An 18,089-nucleotide genomic window follows, 5' to 3' on the forward strand; every position below is an offset into this window, starting at 1 on the left:
GTATAGTTTCAGTTTTCCAAGATGAAAAGAGTTCTGGAGATGGATGGTCGCACAACAATGTGAATGTACTTAATACCACTGAACTCTACACTGAAAAATGGTTAAGATGAGAAATTTCTTGGTTTCCTGGTCCAGTGGTTAGGACTCTGCTTTCGCTGCTGAGGATGCAGGTTTGATCCCTAGTTGGGGATATCTGAAGTTTTCATTATATTCTCAACATTTAATTTTCTAGGGATCATACCTTCCCTTCTTCATGTGAATTTTTTCTTTTAAAAACATGTTTCTAAGCATTTCAATCAGAAGTACTAATATAACACTGATAGTCCCTTGATGCTAATTTTTAAGGTAAAGGCATTTTACCAAACTTAAAAAATAGGTTGCAACCTCATTATTGAAAAGTATGATCCAAAAGAAAATAGAACAAATAGGATGGAGCAATCCTTTATTTTTAGACACTCTCACAAAGGGGTTTTTAGTACGTAGAGTTTCCAGCGGAGAAGAGAGAACGTGAGAATCAGTCTCCAGCCACTGGCAGCTGCTCCGCTCAGGGCCGAAGTTCCTCCTGGCCCTAGTGGTGAGGTGGAGGTGTGTACTTCCCTTCCTTGATTAGCTTTTCCCGCTGTCTCTTGATGGCATTCAGACGTTTCATCTGTCAAAGGAGGAAAATATTTAAACTCGGAGGGAGATATGCACCAGAAAGTGAGCACTGGAGAAGCTGAATACAAAACTGGTTTCATTTTTAAACTATGGAAGCTGTTCATCCTGGAGGGCCTCTGAGATAAATCCCATCTTTAAAGAATCAATTTCTGCTGTATGTATAGTAATACCTCCTTGAAAATGGATAACTAGAATGTTCCTATTATATAGAGGAATATAAGCATTTACAAAAATAATAGAGATACAGCAGCTTTAAGAGGTATACTTGTGCATACTAAAATCTTTAAAAATATGAGAAGCTGACATCACCTCACAGCATATGCTGGTGACTGCTCACTAGGTGAGAAGGCAATGGCACCCCACTCCAGCACTCTTGCCTGGAAAATCCCATGGACGGAGGAGCCTGGTGGGCTGCAGTCCATGGGGTCACTAAGAGTCAGACACGACTGAGCGACTTCACTTTCACTTCTCACTTTCATGCATTGGAGAAGGAAATGGCAACCCACTCCAGTGTTCTTGCCTGGAGAATCCCAGGGACGGGGGAGCCTGGTGGGCTGCCGTCTGTGGGGTGGCAGAGAGTTGGACACAACTGAAGTGACTTAGCAGCAGCAGCTCACTAGGTATGAATGAAGCAGAAACAGGCCAATGAGATCTCTGGGCCACACTGAAAGGCCTGCTATGTGCTCAGCTCAACCAGTAGTCGCTCAGACAGGCAGGGCCTTGAGTGCTGCCTTTTCCCCTCAGCAGGACGTTCCCTACGGATGAAAGTCAAGCTATCCAAGACTGTGTGAGAGCCGCAATTAATGGATTCTGTGACATGGAAAACAGACTTACCAATCCTGAATGCACTATTCCTTGGCTCAAAACCCAATGGCTTTCATCTTACTGAGAGGAAAAGCTGAATCCTTCCCTAGAAGGAAATTATAAGACCCTTCTCTCTGACTTTATGTCTTTATACCTTCCTCCAGCTCTCTCTGCTCCAGCTCAGAGACCCTTCCATTCGCTGCTTCCTCCTCCCTCAGGTGCACATGGTTCACTATCTCCAAGTCTCTGCTCTGATGTTTTCTATCCTCTAGCTCTTTCAGGAGCACTCCACTGAAGCACAGAGCAACCATACCAGTGCTTCCCATCCTTCTGTTTATTTTGTCCACTGCACATACCAACACCTGACACGCTCTTTCTTACCTTGTTTGTAGATTTTCTGTATCCCACCCCCAACTCTTGCCCCACCAATGAGTTCCATTAGGGCAGGGACTTTTTGCTGTTTTGCTTACTGCTATATTCCCAGTACCTGGAATAGTTCCTGACATAATAGGTGATCTAAAAAATACTTTTTGAGTGAATGACTAGGTTTTCACAAAGGCATGAAGTGGCAGTATATTCAGTTAAACATCCCATTAACTTTAAAGAATGAGGATGTAACTTCAGTAGAAAAAAACTTTAGGTATTCCCAATACTAAACATTAACCATTTAAAAAACTATATTCTTAACATTTCTCTAGTAAAGAATTTCCCAACATAAAACTAGTTATGGTTGAGGTATCATACAGCCGTATGTCAAATCTCTCTCCCAGCTAGAACCAATCATGACTTGGTGTTCTGAATACAAGCACAGGGTCTAGAATCAGCACTGCCAGGTTCAAATGCTATTTCCACCTCTTACTGGGCTATGTGACCTTAGGTAATGGATTTAGTATTTCCTCGCTTCAATGTTTTAATCATACAGTGGGGAAAATAATTCTAAAGCATCTCATAGGAGATTATTGCAAGAAATATATGTACTATTACATTCTAAGAACTTAGAAAAGTGCTTGATTCTAATTCTTTGATTCACTAACATCTTCACTTAGATGACCTCTAAAATGGTAACATCTCTCTTCAGAAATTGACCTTAGAGCAAAACTATATTTCCAGATAAGGAAACCAAGATTAGATGAGAAAGACTTTCTTGAAGTCACAAAACTAGTGGTGGTAAAACCAGCATCAAAATCCAGCTCTCCCAACTCCTAATCTAATATTCTTTCCACCTCATCACACTGTCTCTTCTTGGTGTAAATTTTCCATAATAAATCAAGCGTTAATCTGAGCAAGGAATAAGTGGGGCCCGCAGAAGAGAAGTTATGACATGCTGCGAACTAACTAGCTGGTTGGCGGCCAGCTACCACCCACTCCTTGTCTACTACAGTATCACTCGATGATCAATATTCTTCCAGAGAACATAACAAAATTAATACCTGACAACCCTTTATTCCTTCCAAATTTGGCTTTACTTCACCAAAATGCCAATAGCAGATTATAAAAGACAAGCTATTTTAAAATGGATACAGATAACTTTAGAGATGCATTTAACTGAAAATCTAAATTGTATTCCTGAACCCCAAGGAGTTGACAGTAATAAAAATAATTCTTTTTTTTTTTTAATAATTCTATGTTATATGTGGAGCACAGAAATAGGCAAAATGACAGCCCACAGCTAACGATTTCTTCTCTAAAGGAGAATAGGACCCTATGTGTTACGCAATTCATTCAACTCTTGAGGAGGTAAACACTATGCTGCTGCTGCTGCTGCTGCTGCTGCTGTTAAGTCGCTTCAGTCATGTCCGACTCTGTGCGACCCCATAGACGGCGGCCCACCAGGCTCCCCTGTCCCTGGCTCCTCCATCCATGGGATTTTCCAGGCAAGAGTACTGGAGTGGGGTGCCATTGCCTTCTCCGAAACACTATGCTATTAACGCTTTTTCCCTGTATTTTTGGTCAGGATCACCTAAAACAATCTCATTAACACCTCCATCTTCCCCAGAATAGAAATCTAGAGGTTGTTTTATCAGGTTCAGTGTAATAGAGCTGCAGGATTTTAATCTCTTCCCCAGTGAGGGTTCAATGAATTTGAAATATATTCGCCCAAACATTTTCAAGGACAAACACCCAAGACTAGTTGATACTCTTTACTTTACAGCCTACGCAAAAATGGAAATCTACATATGCAATTTTCAACTCGATGGCTGCAGCAGGGCACAATGCTAAGGAAAATATTGGGTTCGCCAAAAAGTTTGACAGGAAAACCCTAATGAACTTTTTGGCCAACCCAATGTGTGAGAATATGAGGAAGAACACTGAACAAGTTAACACAGTTAACTTCCTTGACATGATACCTAAGTAGAGAAGGTAGTTCACACAAAAGTTTTGCCAATTCACATGGGGCAAGCCAATGCCTAATGATCAGTTAATTTTAATTTAAAAGTTTAAAATTTAATTTAAAAATTTAGAAATTTAGAAATTTAAAAATTTCTCCAGAGCTACTTTAATTTAAAAGTAGCTCTGGAGAAACAAGGAAGTAATTCCATCCCCATCTTCATCACTTCCTCACCGTTTTCTGTCGAAGCAGACACTCTCTGAAATCCTCAAATTCTATTTTGCACTCCTTCTCTGCTCGGATACTGCCGATTCCATGTGCACACTCTATCCATTCCTTCTCAAAAGCATGGCATCGGGATGGGATCTTGTGAGGCTGCTCAGCACTCTGGATTGTCATCCAGCGATCTAGGTCAACACCCAGCTTTTTCTGCACATCAAAGAAAGGCATGGCTGAAGTGGAAGGGGGAAAAAAAGGAATACCATAAAATTGCAGTCAAAAGAGAAATTTCTGAGAAAAATGAGATAATTATGACAAACAACCCTCTAGAAAGATATTTTGTACTAGTCTCCCAATTTCTTCTCCCCAAACTTTTTCATTACACAAGTTCTTCCAGTTCATGGTAGATAAGCAATTTTCGTGCTTTCACAAAACTCAAACTCGAGGAAAATGGAACTTGAACCAAAAAACAATGCATTAAAAATCCTCTATATTGATAAGGTCATTTTAATCAAAAGTTGAAAAGTGTGTTTTATTGGGAGTGTAGAGTTTAAGCCACTGGACCACTCAAGAAGTCCCTGTATTGAATATTTTGACTCAGCAATCCCAATGCTTTGAGACAGATCTGAAGAGAAAACTGAAATAAAAAAGCACAAGCATAAAAACATTTCTTTACACTTTTCGAACCACATCAACTTAGATGACACTTCTAAGAAGCCATCTTGAAGCAGGAATGTCATCCTGTGTTAGCATCGTAGACCTTTCATAGTACCCTGCACACCCCTGTAATGTACTATTCATATGCAGATCTCCCTTTTGAACAACCTTGAGGATAGGGACCAGTCAGGTAGGAGCTCAATAATTGTTGGGGAGGGGGGGGGGAGAAATTCAAACAACTTAAAAGTGCAACAATAGAGAAAGTCCAAGTGTTTGTTTCTCAGTCATGTCCCCACTCTTTTCTACCCCATGGACTGTAGCTCACCGGGCTCCTCTGTCTATGGAATTCTTCAGGCAAGAATACCGGAGTGGGTTGCCATGACCTTCCAGGGGATGTTCCCAATCTAGGGATCGAACCTGGGTCTCCTGCGTTTTAGGCAGGTTCTTTACCGTTTGAGCCACCAGTGAAGTAACAGAAATGAATAATTAAATCCAGTACCTATTTGGTAGACAATGGTGGGGGGCGGATAATACACATGAAATATACATTTTAATGCTTAATGAAGAAAAGGGGGGTTTACAATAATGCTAAAAAAAAAAAAAGCTTCAAAAGAAGACTGGAAGGAAGCACAAAAAAAGGTCAACAGTTACTTTTATGAGTGGCAGGCTTACAGGTGAGTGTAATTTTAAAGTTTCCCACCCATTCTTTCAGTCATTTACTGAGTAATAATGTTCCAGTCACTGGGGGGGGGGGGGGGGCGGTGGGGAGCAGCTGCAACCTAAGCACTAGCACAGGACACACAGAGGGAATTGGGAATCAACGCACGAGCACAGGAGCTAAGGAGGAAGCACCTATTCTGTCCGGAGAACTACGGATCAAGTGCAGGTCGGTGACAGAGTATTCCAGCAGGGCACACACTGCACGAGTTACAGCCGGTGTGCTGGGTTATGTCTGGGGTACACTGAGCACCCAGACGCGGCTGGAGCGCAGAGTGCACGTCGGGAAGAACGAAACGAGCTTTAGAGGTTGGCGGGGCCTGAATCCCGCATGGCCACGCAGCAAGCTGGGAAAGGAACGTGGACTTCAGGTTAAGAAACAGAAGGCCAAGTATGAGTCGGTCAGAAAGTTAAGTCAACCTGGAAAAAGAGCCGAGAGAGGTGCGGTCTATAGACTTCAGTGACAAGCTGTGTGGACCGAGGAGCCTGGGAAAGCAGAAAATATGGCCAGGGAGAAAGGTCATCCACCCAGCAAGCCAAGAGGAAATCTGTTAAAGAGCTCTCGGAAGGACGCGCTTTAGGCTCTATCGCCCAGCGGACACACACAGCCCCTACCGTCCGGCCGCTGTGTCCTTTTCTCCTCGCTGGCCGCCTCTCGTAGACGATCCTCAGGCGACTAGGAGGCCTGCCGTAAAGGAAGCCCGCTGCGCGACTCTTGCAGCGCGACGCCGGGAACAGACCTGCCTTCCGCCGTCGCGCCCCGGAACCATAGAGACCAAGCCCATCTGTCTGCGCCTGCGCGGCCGTATGAGTTGCCCTCCGGAGACTGCGGACGAGCGGACCTTGCCCAGACAACCGCGTGAGAGGCATCCCGGGGTTTAGTGATTTCCTGCTGCTTCCTCCTTCAGTGCCTGGGACTCTCACCACAGCTATGATTGGTGAGGGACTTGACCAAGGAAACCCTCTTCATCCCCTTCCAGTGGCGGTTAAGCTCATGGAGTGTGGACACACCCAGGGTGGGTTCCAGTTCTTGCTCCGCCACATCTGTGTCACCTAGCAAAATTTCTTAACTTCGCTATGTTTCTGTTTCATCTAAGATAAAAATATCTTAAAAGATAATAATACAGTGTATAGGGTTGCTTGGGGGATTAAATGAGTTCTATTAAAGCACTGGGTTTCCCAGGTTGCCCTAGTGGTAAAGAACCCGCCTGCCAATGCAGGAGATGTAAGAGAAGAGGGTTCGATCTCTGGGTCAGGAAGATCCTCTATGGCAACCCACTCCAATATTCTTGCCTGGAGAATTACATGGACAGAGGAGCCTGGCTAGTTACAGCCCGTAGAGTCTCGAGAGTCGGACAGGATTTAGCGAGTAAACCACCACCAAACCACTGAGGCGTTTCCTAGCACGTGGAAGGCACTCTTAAGACAATCGCAGTTCTTTGTGTCTCAGTTTTTAATGTTTGCGGATTCTGGAGAGTCGTCAGAGACCATGCCCCTCTGTTTCCGAACCTCCAGAGGTTCCCCTTGATTACAGCAAGAGCCCCAAAGTGGTGGTGGGGTTGGAGCTGGGGCGGCTGCGCGGGGTGGAGTGGGTACCATAAAGTGTATGTGATATGATACGTTGGAGAAGTGGAAAGAAAATAGAATATTTCTAATTTTTGTGTTTTTTAATTTCTTGTTTGTGTGTTAATGTTTGCTGCTGCTGCTAAGTCGCTTCAGTCGTGCCCGACCCTGTGAGACCCCATAGACGGCAGCCCACCAGGCTCCCCCGTCCCTGGGATTCTCCAGGCAAGAACACTGGAGTGGGTTGCCATTTCCTCCTCCAGTGCATGAAAGTGAAAAGTGAAAGTGAAGTCGCTCAGTTGTGTCTGACTCTTAGCGACCCCATGGACTGCAGCCTACTAGGCTCCTCCACCCATGGGATTTTCCAGGCAAGAGTACTGGAGTGGGGTGCCATTGCCTTCTCTGATGTTAATGTTTATAAAGGGCATAATACTATATTAGTTGTACATATTAAAAAACTTGTAAATAAATATTTATTGGGGGGTTGGGCTGAAAACTTCTTTTTTTTCCTTCACTGAAGACAGAAGGTTTTGTTGATGCAGATGGGGGTAGAGGGGCCCCAGGAGCCCAATGCAGGTGGGACCGAGTCAGTCAGCAAGTGCATGAGGCCCAGGGACATGGAGGTAGGTTAGGGCACATTCATCTTACTAGGATTCAGTGGCTTCTTCCCTGTGGAAGAGAGAGCATCTTGAGGGCGGAGCAACTTGAAGAGCAGTGAGGGAGAGCTTAGGGTCTGCGGAGCCCTCAGGAGAGAAGGCACCAGGACAGGCAGCAATATCTGTGTGGAAAACTAGGTCAACTGGTGAGTAGGGGAAATGGGGACGCTTCTTGGAGGAGGGGGTCCAACTGTGACCTGGGTGAGCTCTCAAGAATACTTGGTGTTTCCAAGCAGAATGGGGCAGGGCCCAAAGCCCCTTTCCCTGTGGGTCCCCGTTAAGGAGAAAAAGACATTTGGGGACCCCATAAGCAAGGGGGTGCCAGAATTAGTCCTTAAAGCACAGCTGAGGGCAGACGAGGCACCAAGACACGAAGGCGCAACCGGTGGGGGGTCAGGGGCAGCCTCCAAGCTGAGTGCCAGGTCACAGGAGGATGCAGGACTGCCCATGCTTGATCGGCATGGGGTTGAGCACTGCCGGACAGCTTCAGTAAACACTTCCTTGATGCCATCCTGCTGCAGGGCCAAGCACAGCTTGGATCTGCTGGGCCACCACCTGGCCCAGCTCCTTCAGGCACCTTTAGGGTGTCAGGTCCTTCTTGGTGCCCACCAAGAGGATGGGCACCTCGGGGCGATGGTGGCACACCTCTGAATGCCACTTGTGCTGCATATTCTCATAGGAAGGTGGATGACAGTGGAGAAGCAGATGACAAACATGTTGGTCTGAGGGCAGGAGAGTGTGCGGAGGTGATCATACTCCTCCTGGCCTGCTGTTCCTACAGGTTCGGGTTCACTGGGCACCCATCAACTGCACTCTGGGTGCTATAGTTGTTGAACACTGGGGATGTAATCCTTGGGGAGGGCGTTGCTTGTGTAGCATGTTTTGACCACAGCCCCTTTGCTCACCACCACACACCTGACGCTCTGCGTGGTGGGTGCAGGTACTGCAGTGGAGACTATGCCTCCTTCCCTTTCTGAGCCCTCCTGGATCAGTGACCTGATGCCCTCCCCAAGGCAGGAAGATGGGGTGGCAGCAGTGGCTCTGTTCTGCAGATTTCTTTTCCTTTTTAGCGATGAGCTCTCAAAACTGTTTAGAGAAGTCCGGTGCTCCAACCTTCCCAGCCTCATTGTCCAAAACTCTGCCTAATGCCCCAACCGAGAGCTTGCTCTTCCATGTATTCCAGGAATATCCTGCAATCCAATCTCTCTCTCCCTTTTTTTCTTCTTTCCCTTGGAAGGATACCGATTCCTCCCTCCCCCGCTTCCATTTCTGCATGCCAAATTCCTGCTCTGCTTCAGGACTTTTGCATAGGTTTCTCTAAAATGCATTAACTATCAACCAAGCCCTAGTTTCATCCACTCTGAGAAGAATGCCTGAGGTCCCACGATGTACTGCTTTTGTTCCAGCATTCCAATTCTCCTTTTCTTCCCCCCTCATCAGATATGTACCCCACCTTAGATAAGTTTCAGTTCGGCTAGAATTTCCTGGGCACCTAATGCATGTCCAGCACAATACTGGAGGATTATGGAATTGGCAACTCATGGCCCTTGCCTACAAAATACTAGAGGTGGCAAGGTGGTGATCACCACCACCCCTCTCACTTCTCCCATTTAATGCTGGTGATAGCATCTTTCCAGCCACTCAGGTAGTAAACTCTGAAGCTGTATTTTGCCTTTTCCTCCTGCTTCATCCAATATTTAATCACTGGCCAAATGCCTTCAAATATTCCTTCAACAGATTTTCAAATTTATTTTTTCCTTTCTGCTTCCTGGCTCCTCACTTCAGTCTGTTTTGCACTGACTAATCTTTCTAAAATATTAATTTCATTGAATCACTCCTCAGATACCAGGTGGGGTAGATTAGTACAAAGATGGCAATTCAAACGCCTCCAAGGCCAGAGCTTGCTCACTGTAAGGAAATGAAAACAAAAGCATTATGATAAATGGGAACTGATCCTTGGCCTCAGTTTGAGGGAGAGGAATGGTGGGGAACATGAAACCTGAAGAGCATATGTCCCATCTAAAGGGGGCAGCAGCTCCTCAGCTCCACTCTTGCTGTCAAGAATCAGGGCTCCAAATTGTCAACTCTTCAAATTTTTCACGAGAAGCCAGAAATCTTTTGTTATTGCTTAAATGTGAAACGCTGGCTCACACGCTAGTAAAGTAATGCTCAAAATTCTCCAAGCCAGGCTTCAGCAATACGTGAACCATGAACTTCCAGATGTTCAAGCTGGTTTTAGAAAAGGCAGAGGAACCAGAGATCAAATTGCCAACATCCACTGGATCATGGAAAAAGCAAGAAAGTTCCAGAAAAACATCTATTTCTGCTTTATTGACTATGCCAAAGCCTTTGACTGTGTGGATCACAATAAACTGTGGAAAATTCTTCAAGAGATGGGAATACCAGACCACCTGACCTGCCTCTTGAGAAACCTGTATGTAGGTCAGGAAGCAACAGTTAGAACTGGACATGGAACAACAGACTGGTTCCAAATAGGAAAAGGAGTACATCAAGGCTGTATATTGTCACCCTGCTTATTTAACTTATATGCAGAGTACATCATGAGAAACGCTGGGCTGGAAGAAGCACAAGCTGGAATCAAGATTGCCGGAAGAAATATCAATAACCTCAGATATGCAGATGACACCACCCTTATGGCAGAAAGTGAAGAGGAACTAAAAAGCCTCTTGATGAAAGCAAAAGAGGAGAGTGAAAAAGTTGGCTTAAAGCTCAGCATTCAGAAAATGAAGATCATGGCATCTGGTCCCATCACTTCATGGGAAATAGAAGGGGAAACAGTGGAAACAGTGTCAGACTTTATTTTTTGGGGCTCCAAAATCACTGCAGATGGTGATTGCAGCCATGAAATTAAAAGATGCTTACTCCTTGGAAGGAAAGTTATGACCAACCTAGATAGCATATTCAAAAGCAGAGACATTACTTTGCCAACAAAGGTTTGTCTAGTCAAGGCTACGGTTTTTCCTGTGGTCATGTATGGATGTGAGAGTTGGACTGTGAAGAAAGCTGAGCACCAAAGAATTGATGCTTTTGAACTGTGGTGTTGGAGAAAACTCTTGAGAGTCCCTTGGACTGCAAGGAGATCCAACCAGTCCATTCTAAAGGAGATCAGTCCTGGGTGTTCTTTGGAAGGAATGATGCTAAAGCTGAAACTCCAGTACTTTGGCCACCTCATGCAAAGAGTTGACTCATTGGAAAAGACTCTGTTGCTGATAGGGATTGGGGGCAGGAGGAGAAGGGGACGACAGAGGATGAGATGGCTGGATGGCATCACTGACTCGATGGACTTGAGTCTGAATGAACTCCTGGAGTTGGTGATGGACAGGGAGGCCTGGCGTGCTGCGATTCATGGGGTCGCAAAGAGTCAGACACGACTGAGCAACTGAAGTGAAATGTGAAACATTCCATTTTAAAAAGTGGGGCAACTAATTTTTTTTTCAAGTGCTGACCAAACACTTTGAGGTTTGGCCTTTGAGGTGCCAGATTTCAAACCTTGGATGGAGAGAAAATTACAGACTGGGAAAGCAATTTACTTTGAACTTTGATGGGTTTTTTTACATCCAGCCTTACTCTCTTCTTCCCCTCTCTTCTTCTTATTGTTGCAGGCTTTTCTGAAGACTCAAATCTGATCATTCAGAAAACACTTCCTGAGCTCTTATCTCAACCATGACCCTTGTTGAGTTCTTGGGATGAAGGCACAGAATGCTGTGGCAAGTGGTTAAAACAAAGATGAATAAAAGGAAAATGCAAAAGAAGGGGGTCATTCATATTGCTTGGGCTCTGCGTAAGGTTATTCAAGAAAAGGTCCAGATTTTGGGGTTTGGCATTCAAGACCATGATCTGACTTCTTTCCATTTCTAACTCCTCAGATCCCATTGTTCACCAACTGGTATTCAATACCCTGGTGTTCTCAAACATCCAGAACTGTTCTCATGCTTGCAAATTTTGTAGGATCATTACAGACTTCCCACTGTACCCCCCAGCAAATGCCTAATCCGTTTTCATCGTTTATCGCACGAAGCTTTCTGTGGAGTCTTCCTGAACTCCTGAGCATTTACTAGGGCTTTGTTGAGGTCCCACCAGCCCAGTTATACTTATACTGTTTCCTATTATAGATGTTAACTGTTAATACGCCAAGCCCCTCCATCCGGCCCCCGTGTTGGTGCGGCTGTGCAAGGATGTCCAAGAAAGGGCGCTCCCGAAGATGGGGAAACTACAGTTCCCAGAAATCCTACGCCAGAACTGCGCCTGCGCCGTTGCTATGCCGACCATGGGCGCCAGCTTAGCTTCCTGGGCTTTTTAGTGACTTAACTCTGCCATGGGGCGGGGGCCGCGTTACCACCTCTTGTATTCCTCTCGTTTATCTCTTTTTTTCCTTTTTCTGCAAGCCTCTGCTTCTTGGAATTGTAGTTTTACAACGAAATCAAAAGATATTATACACAGAAACAAGCCTGAGCTGTCGCCTCGTTCATTCTTTATTGGGGAACCCAGAGGCTCAGAGGCCGGGTGGAACAGGCCTAGGCATTCTGTGCTTCCCCAACAGTCTTGCTCCCATCTTCAAAGAACATGAGGAAGGCTCAGTGTTAATCGAAGCCCCACCACCCACCCCAACCCCTTCCTGTTTCCGTTCCCCTGAAAACTAGCCTCGCTGCTGCATGAGCTGGGGCTATGGACAGTCAACAGATTTAATGACCCCTGGACCTATTTCACGGGACTTCTGTACTTGATCCTTGATCTGTAGGATTTCCTGTTTACACACCTCAGTCATAACCTGATAAAAGCGTTTAATGCTACCTTTCTGCAGATAAGCCATCTATAATTTAGCACATTGGGAACTTTAGGCCTTATTTGATACCATTGTCCAGCAGATATGAATAAACTGGGTAGCCTGAGGATCCTAGCACAAGTGGAAAAGACAAAGTTTGAAAGCTTTCCCCCCAACCCTCACCCCCAAGCCCAGAGCTATAGGATAGATCAACAAAAGCAATAAGCAAAGCAATCCGAAAGTGAAAGTAACAGTCCCAAGGCCTGAAATAAAATGGCAGAGTGACTCTTAAAGAGCAAAAGATGTGCCATTTCGGGGGAGATACAGGTGGAGAAGGAAATGGCAACCCACTCCAGTACTGTTGCCTGGAAAATCCCATGGACAGAGGAGTGTGGTAGGCTACAGTCCATGGGGTCGCAAAGACAGGACTGAAGGACTTCACTTTCACACTATTGGGGAAAAGATGTAACAAAACCAGGAACCACTGCAGCTGGGAGGAAAGGGGGTGGGGGTGGGGGTGGGGGTGGGGGTGGGGAAGGCTCGTGGGAGGCGTAATTGGATGTTGGTCAACATTCCATCCCTAGAATTAAAGTCCCCTTGCTCTGTTACATGGAGCTTTTTCTTGACTTTAATTAGGCTTCCCAAGTGGTACCATTACATGAAAACACACTAAGGGACTTCCCCGGCAGTCCAGTGGTTATGACTTGGCCTTCCACTGCAGGGTAACCAGTTCACTCCTGGTTAGAGAACTAAGATCCCTGAGTGCTGCTAAAGTATACAGAAAACACAGTAAGGCCAATGGGGCTGTCTACTGCACCAGACATCTCTCTCCTCATGAATTAACACACTAGAGTCTGGTTTTATAGACCAATATAGCTTTACCAGTGAGTCAGCCTTCCTGAGTACAGTCAGTTCAGTTGCTCAGTCGTGTCCAACTCTTTGCAACCCCATGAATCACAGCACGCCAGGCCTCCCTGTCCATCACCAACTCCTGGAGTTCACTCAAACTCACCTCCATCAAGTCGGTGATGCCATCCAGCCATCTCATCCTCTGTCATCCCCTTCTCCTCCTGCCCCCAATCCCTCCCAGCATCAGAGTCTTTTCCAATGAGTCAACTCTTTGCATGAGGTGACCAAAATACTGGAGTTTCAGCTTTAGCATCATTCCCTCCAAAGAAATCCCAGGGCTTATCTCCTTCAGAATGGACTGGTTGGATCTCCTTGCAGTCCAAGGGACTCTCAAGAGTCTTCTCCAACACCACAGTTCAAAAGCATCAATTCTTTGGTGCTCAGCTTTCTTCACAGTCCAACTCTCACATCCATACATAACCACTGGAAAAACCATAGCCTTGACCAGACAGACCTTTGTTGGCAAAGTAATGTCTCTGCTTTTGAATATGCTATCTAGGTCGGTCATAACTTTCCTTCCAAGGAATAAGCATCTTTTAATTTCATGGCTGCAGTCACCATCTGCAGTGATTTTGGAGCCCAAAAACATAAAGTCTGACACTGTTTCCACTGTTTCCCCATCTTAAAACACCTGGAGGGAAGCTGTCAAGAGTGGCCTTCCACAGGAAACACTCTGCTTTCTGTCCATGTGCACAGAATACTTCAAGTTTCATCACCTTCCTGCCCAGAGACTGTGAGCCTCTCTAGGGCAAGGACTGGATCTCTCTTACCTTTGCTGCAGAGAGACAACCTGCAGAAAGCTTAAAGGTACTTATCTGAGAGTTAAGGAAGAGTTTCAGGTCGTGTACTGACTACTAGCAAAGGGGAGGAGTAGCCACATAATCCATTAGTCACTCATCATTTAAGAGCCAGGAGATAATAGTTCAAGGCGCTACCAACAGCTCAGTACAGTGGAAGAGCCATGTAGACTCATAAATGCACTACACGACTACTTCCTCAGGTCTCTTTTGCCACCCAATTCAGGCATCTGGTTCTATCATTCCCATTTGATTTCCTCCAAACTTAAATCTTGGATTAAACTGTTTACTAGTTTGTACTGCTTCACAATGTCAGCACCATTAAGAGCAGGGACTTGGTCTATCTAGCTCGGTGATATATTCCTAGTGCCTAGAACACAGGAGGTGCTCAACAAGCATTCATCAAAGGGCTACAGTAACACCGCCTTCAAGAAGGGAGCAGAAAGACAACTGCCACTTGAGGCAGCCATTTGTCAAGTCAGAAGGGATTTAATTCCAGGCAGAATAAGGGCACCATGATGGCAGTCTGAGAGGAAAATTTAACAATCCATGCAAGAGATAACCAGAACCTTTAAGAATAACAGGTGGATTTAAAAGAATCTCTGAAAAAATACAGGACAAAACCATTCAATAGCAGCAGCTATGGAACTGGGCTGGATTAAATAAGAGACACGGATAAGACAAGCCAAAAGAAAAAGGATCTTTTAAAATGGGCCTGTTGGAAAGTGCACCATGCCCTTCTTAGCCAGGCAAAGCCAGAGCCTCATTTCATCATCCTCCCCCATCAATGTTCAGGCCTTTGTTATCTCTAACTGGACAACAAAAAGAGGCCTGTGACTGGTCTGTCTCTAGTTTGGTATTTGCCCTTCTCTCTGGTACTTACTTCAGTTAGTTTCCCTCAACTCTTCAGATTCCTACAGGGGAAAGGTCAAACTCCCTGTAGTCAAAGCCCCTCATTATCTAACCCCTACTACCTACCTTTGAGTTTTCTTCCCAAGATCCATTATGCGTTTTCTACTCTGGTTGAAACAAGAATGTTGTGCCTGAACACTGGCAGTTTCCCATCACCCAGCCTTTGCTTATTTCAAGTCCTAATTACTACTTTTATCTGAACCCTATTCACCCTTTGAAACTTCATTCCAACACTACCACCCTAAACAAAGCCTTCCCTGACCACTATTGCTACTTAGAAGCACCTACCATCTCTTCTCAGTCCACTACCTGTACCTTCACATGACACAGCAGCTTTTACTTTCCCCGCTTCCATTTCTTTGCTAGACTGAGCTCCTTTTCAGGAATCAAGATCCATCTAAGTATTTATTTATGTGATACAAGACAGAGTAGGGCTATTTAACATAACTTGGCAGGCTTTTAAAACTCACAGGGTATTCCCTGGTGGTCCAGGGATTGCGTCTTCGTGCTTTCACTGCCACAGGCCTGGGTTCAATCCCTAGTCAGGGAACTAACATTCCACAAGCCCCTGCATGTGCCCCCCCGCCCACCAAATCATGTATCTGTCTTCCACAAATAAAGAACTCAGAAGATATCAGTAATGCTTGCTGAATGACTAAAACACATTCAAAGCCAATATAAACATGTCTTTCCCTACTTTTGTCCTATTAGCCTGAAGGCATACTGGGTACTATGCCTCAGAAAAAGTGGATCAGGCTACTGCCAAGAGCAGCTAAACAACAGTTGAAATATAAGAATCATTTTCTAAACAGCACAAACTAGTTTTGAGGAATCACTGAGCCAAGATCTAGGTAAGAGAGAACCCAGACAGCCTAGAACTCAAAGCTGCTCTGTCTCTTAAGGTATTTGCTAACATGGAAAAAGCCCCTGGGATGCCTGAATTACACTTTTAGGAACACCATTGACTGAAGGAGACAAAAATCAAAACCTAAGGCTGAGCTAAAAGTGCAAACCCGCCACCACAGACACCTCAAGCAGGGATTCCAAAGTATTACACTTTCAAGATATGGGTGAAACAAAAGGAAACCACTTCTCACATGGACCTGACACCTGGCTATGTGTTACCTGGATGATCCATTGGAACCTCCAGCCTTCAATCTCAATTAAGGTTTGGTAATATTCCTAAAAAACAGGCAACCAGATGGCCTTCCTAGGGGTGGATGTTGCATCCTTTTCCTGTTTATTCCTATGAATAATTTTTCAAATATACTGTCCAGCTCACAGATAACCTGGCAGAGAGACAGAACACCATAAGCAACAGCAGCAAAAACATGAGGTCTATGAATACAGATATTGAAATTTTAGACAAAGTATCACACCATTCCTACAATGAAGAGCTAATTATTTATTTCAAAGTGTGGTTTGGCATTGAGACCTGGAGATTTTTTCCTAGGTAAACCTGCATCTTTTTTCGCTGAAGGTGTCAGCCTTATTCAAAGTCCAGGTTAACTGCAACTATAGAAGACTACACACACCCTCAGGGTCTTTTCAAAGAAAGACTCACCAGGGCAGCACAGAAGTCATTGTTCCTTAACAGCATTCAGTTTACCTTGGTAAGCAGAGGAATTTTTCATCATACCTTGACCTGAGGTGTGACTCTCCCATCCATGATGCACCCAATTTGCCTTTTTTGTAACCTTTCTAATATGTCTATTGATGCTACAGTGCAGGAGCCCAAACACTTTTCTATAAAGGGCCAAAGAGCATTTTCACTCTGTGGACGACACCGTCTCTGGCTCTGGAGTTGCGATGTGAAAGCAGCCACAGATGCAAACAAATAGGTGTGGCAGTGTTCCAGTATAACTTTATCTACAAAAATAGGCCACAGTTTGCCAATCTCTGCTAAGTAACAAAATACAGATTCACTGAAAGGCATCACTGAATTCAGTTTTTAGATTCATTCATCTTTTATTTTTCAGTCAAACACTTAGAAAGTACAAATTCTAAGAGAATGTAGATTTGATGTTAACAAGGGGCTATTCATTCTTGAAGTTGAGAATCACCAATGCAGAAAGGGTTTTGGTCTTCCGATCTGTTGAAGACCACTGTAAAGAGACCTGCTGTAACATTTTCAAGTGTATATTCTATGTCCCAAAGTGTGCTAAATACTTTACATGGAAAATGCAATCTCACATTTGAAAACAAACCCCAATGATGTACATACAATTAACCCTCATTTTACAGACAAGGAAACTATGGCTCAGCAAGTTCAGTAGCTTGGCAAGGCTCACATAGCAAATTAGTGGCAGAGCAGATTAAACTCTAGGGCTACAAACATTCAAAGACCATTCCTGTAACTACTACATGAACCAACCAATCCTCCCTGCTGGACAGAAAAGACTCACCATGTGGGGAAGGTTGGCCCAAGTTCTTAAGTCTCCTGATATTCTTCTTCTCCTTGGGAACTCCTAACAATTATCACTGCCTCACAAACTTTGATCTCCCCTGTACTCCTCTGACTTAGGTATGCCTGGACACTTACTCCCTTCCTTCCCCTTAAGAGGAAGACTTTACTGAAAGATAATACATGGAATTAAAAATTTTAAAACTAGTTCACTATACACAGCACTTCTGAGACCACAGGTCCTGGCCCATCCTTACAGGTCTCTGTAGGTTGACTTCTTCCCTTGGCCTTAACCTATTTCCATGAGCCAAAGACACTTCCCTACCTGGGAATTGCCCCTAAGTTCAAAGCCTTAGCAATCAAGTTCTAGAGAAATAACTCCTTTCCCTTGTCTAAGGATCACCTTACATGTCCCCATTTTCTGATCTAGGATTCGTCTTTTCTCTGCATAAAACATTAAACAAACATGTCTAGTCCCTTTTGAGAAGATCCCAAAACCCAGTCATGGTGGTGTGGTCTTATATCCCATGGCCCCAAAGGGTAACCATATGATGATACGAGAGCCTAACAATACTGGGTGCAGCGAGAGGGTATCTATCTTCTTCCTTAGAGAGACCTACTCTATCTCCCATCCAGAAGCCACTTAGTAGGAACGGGACTGACACCAGCGACAGTGAGCTGG

The 18,089-nt window shown here is 44.8% G+C and overlaps 1 protein-coding gene and 1 pseudogene across 1 annotated transcript; both read right to left on the minus strand.

Annotated features, from left to right (window-relative positions):
* Window positions 1-425: 425 nt before the first annotated feature.
* NDUFS5 (NADH:ubiquinone oxidoreductase subunit S5) lies at window positions 426-6,142 on the minus strand. Its single transcript, XM_055586322.1, has 3 exons — window positions 5,999-6,142; window positions 4,025-4,242; window positions 426-649 (listed from the first exon to the last, which is right to left on the minus strand). The coding sequence occupies exons 2-3, from the start codon at window positions 4,238-4,240 to the stop codon at window positions 569-571; spliced, it is 297 nt and encodes a 98-aa protein (XP_055442297.1). The 5' UTR covers window positions 4,241-4,242; window positions 5,999-6,142; the 3' UTR covers window positions 426-568.
* Window positions 6,143-7,767: 1,625 nt separating this feature from the next.
* Window positions 7,768-8,729, minus strand: LOC129656504 (rho-related GTP-binding protein RhoG-like; annotated as a pseudogene).
* Between the last annotated feature and the right edge of the window lie 9,360 nt (window positions 8,730-18,089).

The sequence above is a fragment of the Bubalus kerabau genome, chromosome 6 (genome assembly GCF_029407905.1).
Source record: "Bubalus kerabau isolate K-KA32 ecotype Philippines breed swamp buffalo chromosome 6, PCC_UOA_SB_1v2, whole genome shotgun sequence".
Taxonomy (NCBI): Eukaryota; Metazoa; Chordata; class Mammalia; order Artiodactyla; family Bovidae; genus Bubalus; species Bubalus kerabau.

Coding starts and splice junctions, on each gene's coding strand:
- NDUFS5 (XM_055586322.1), bottom strand. CDS start 4,240: ATGCCTTTCTTTGATGTGCAGAAAAAGCTGGGTGTTGACCTAGATCGC. Junction 650..4,024: donor GTCTGCTTCGACAGAAAACG/GTGAGGAAGTGA, acceptor CTCCTTTGACAG/ATGAAACGTCTGAATGCCAT.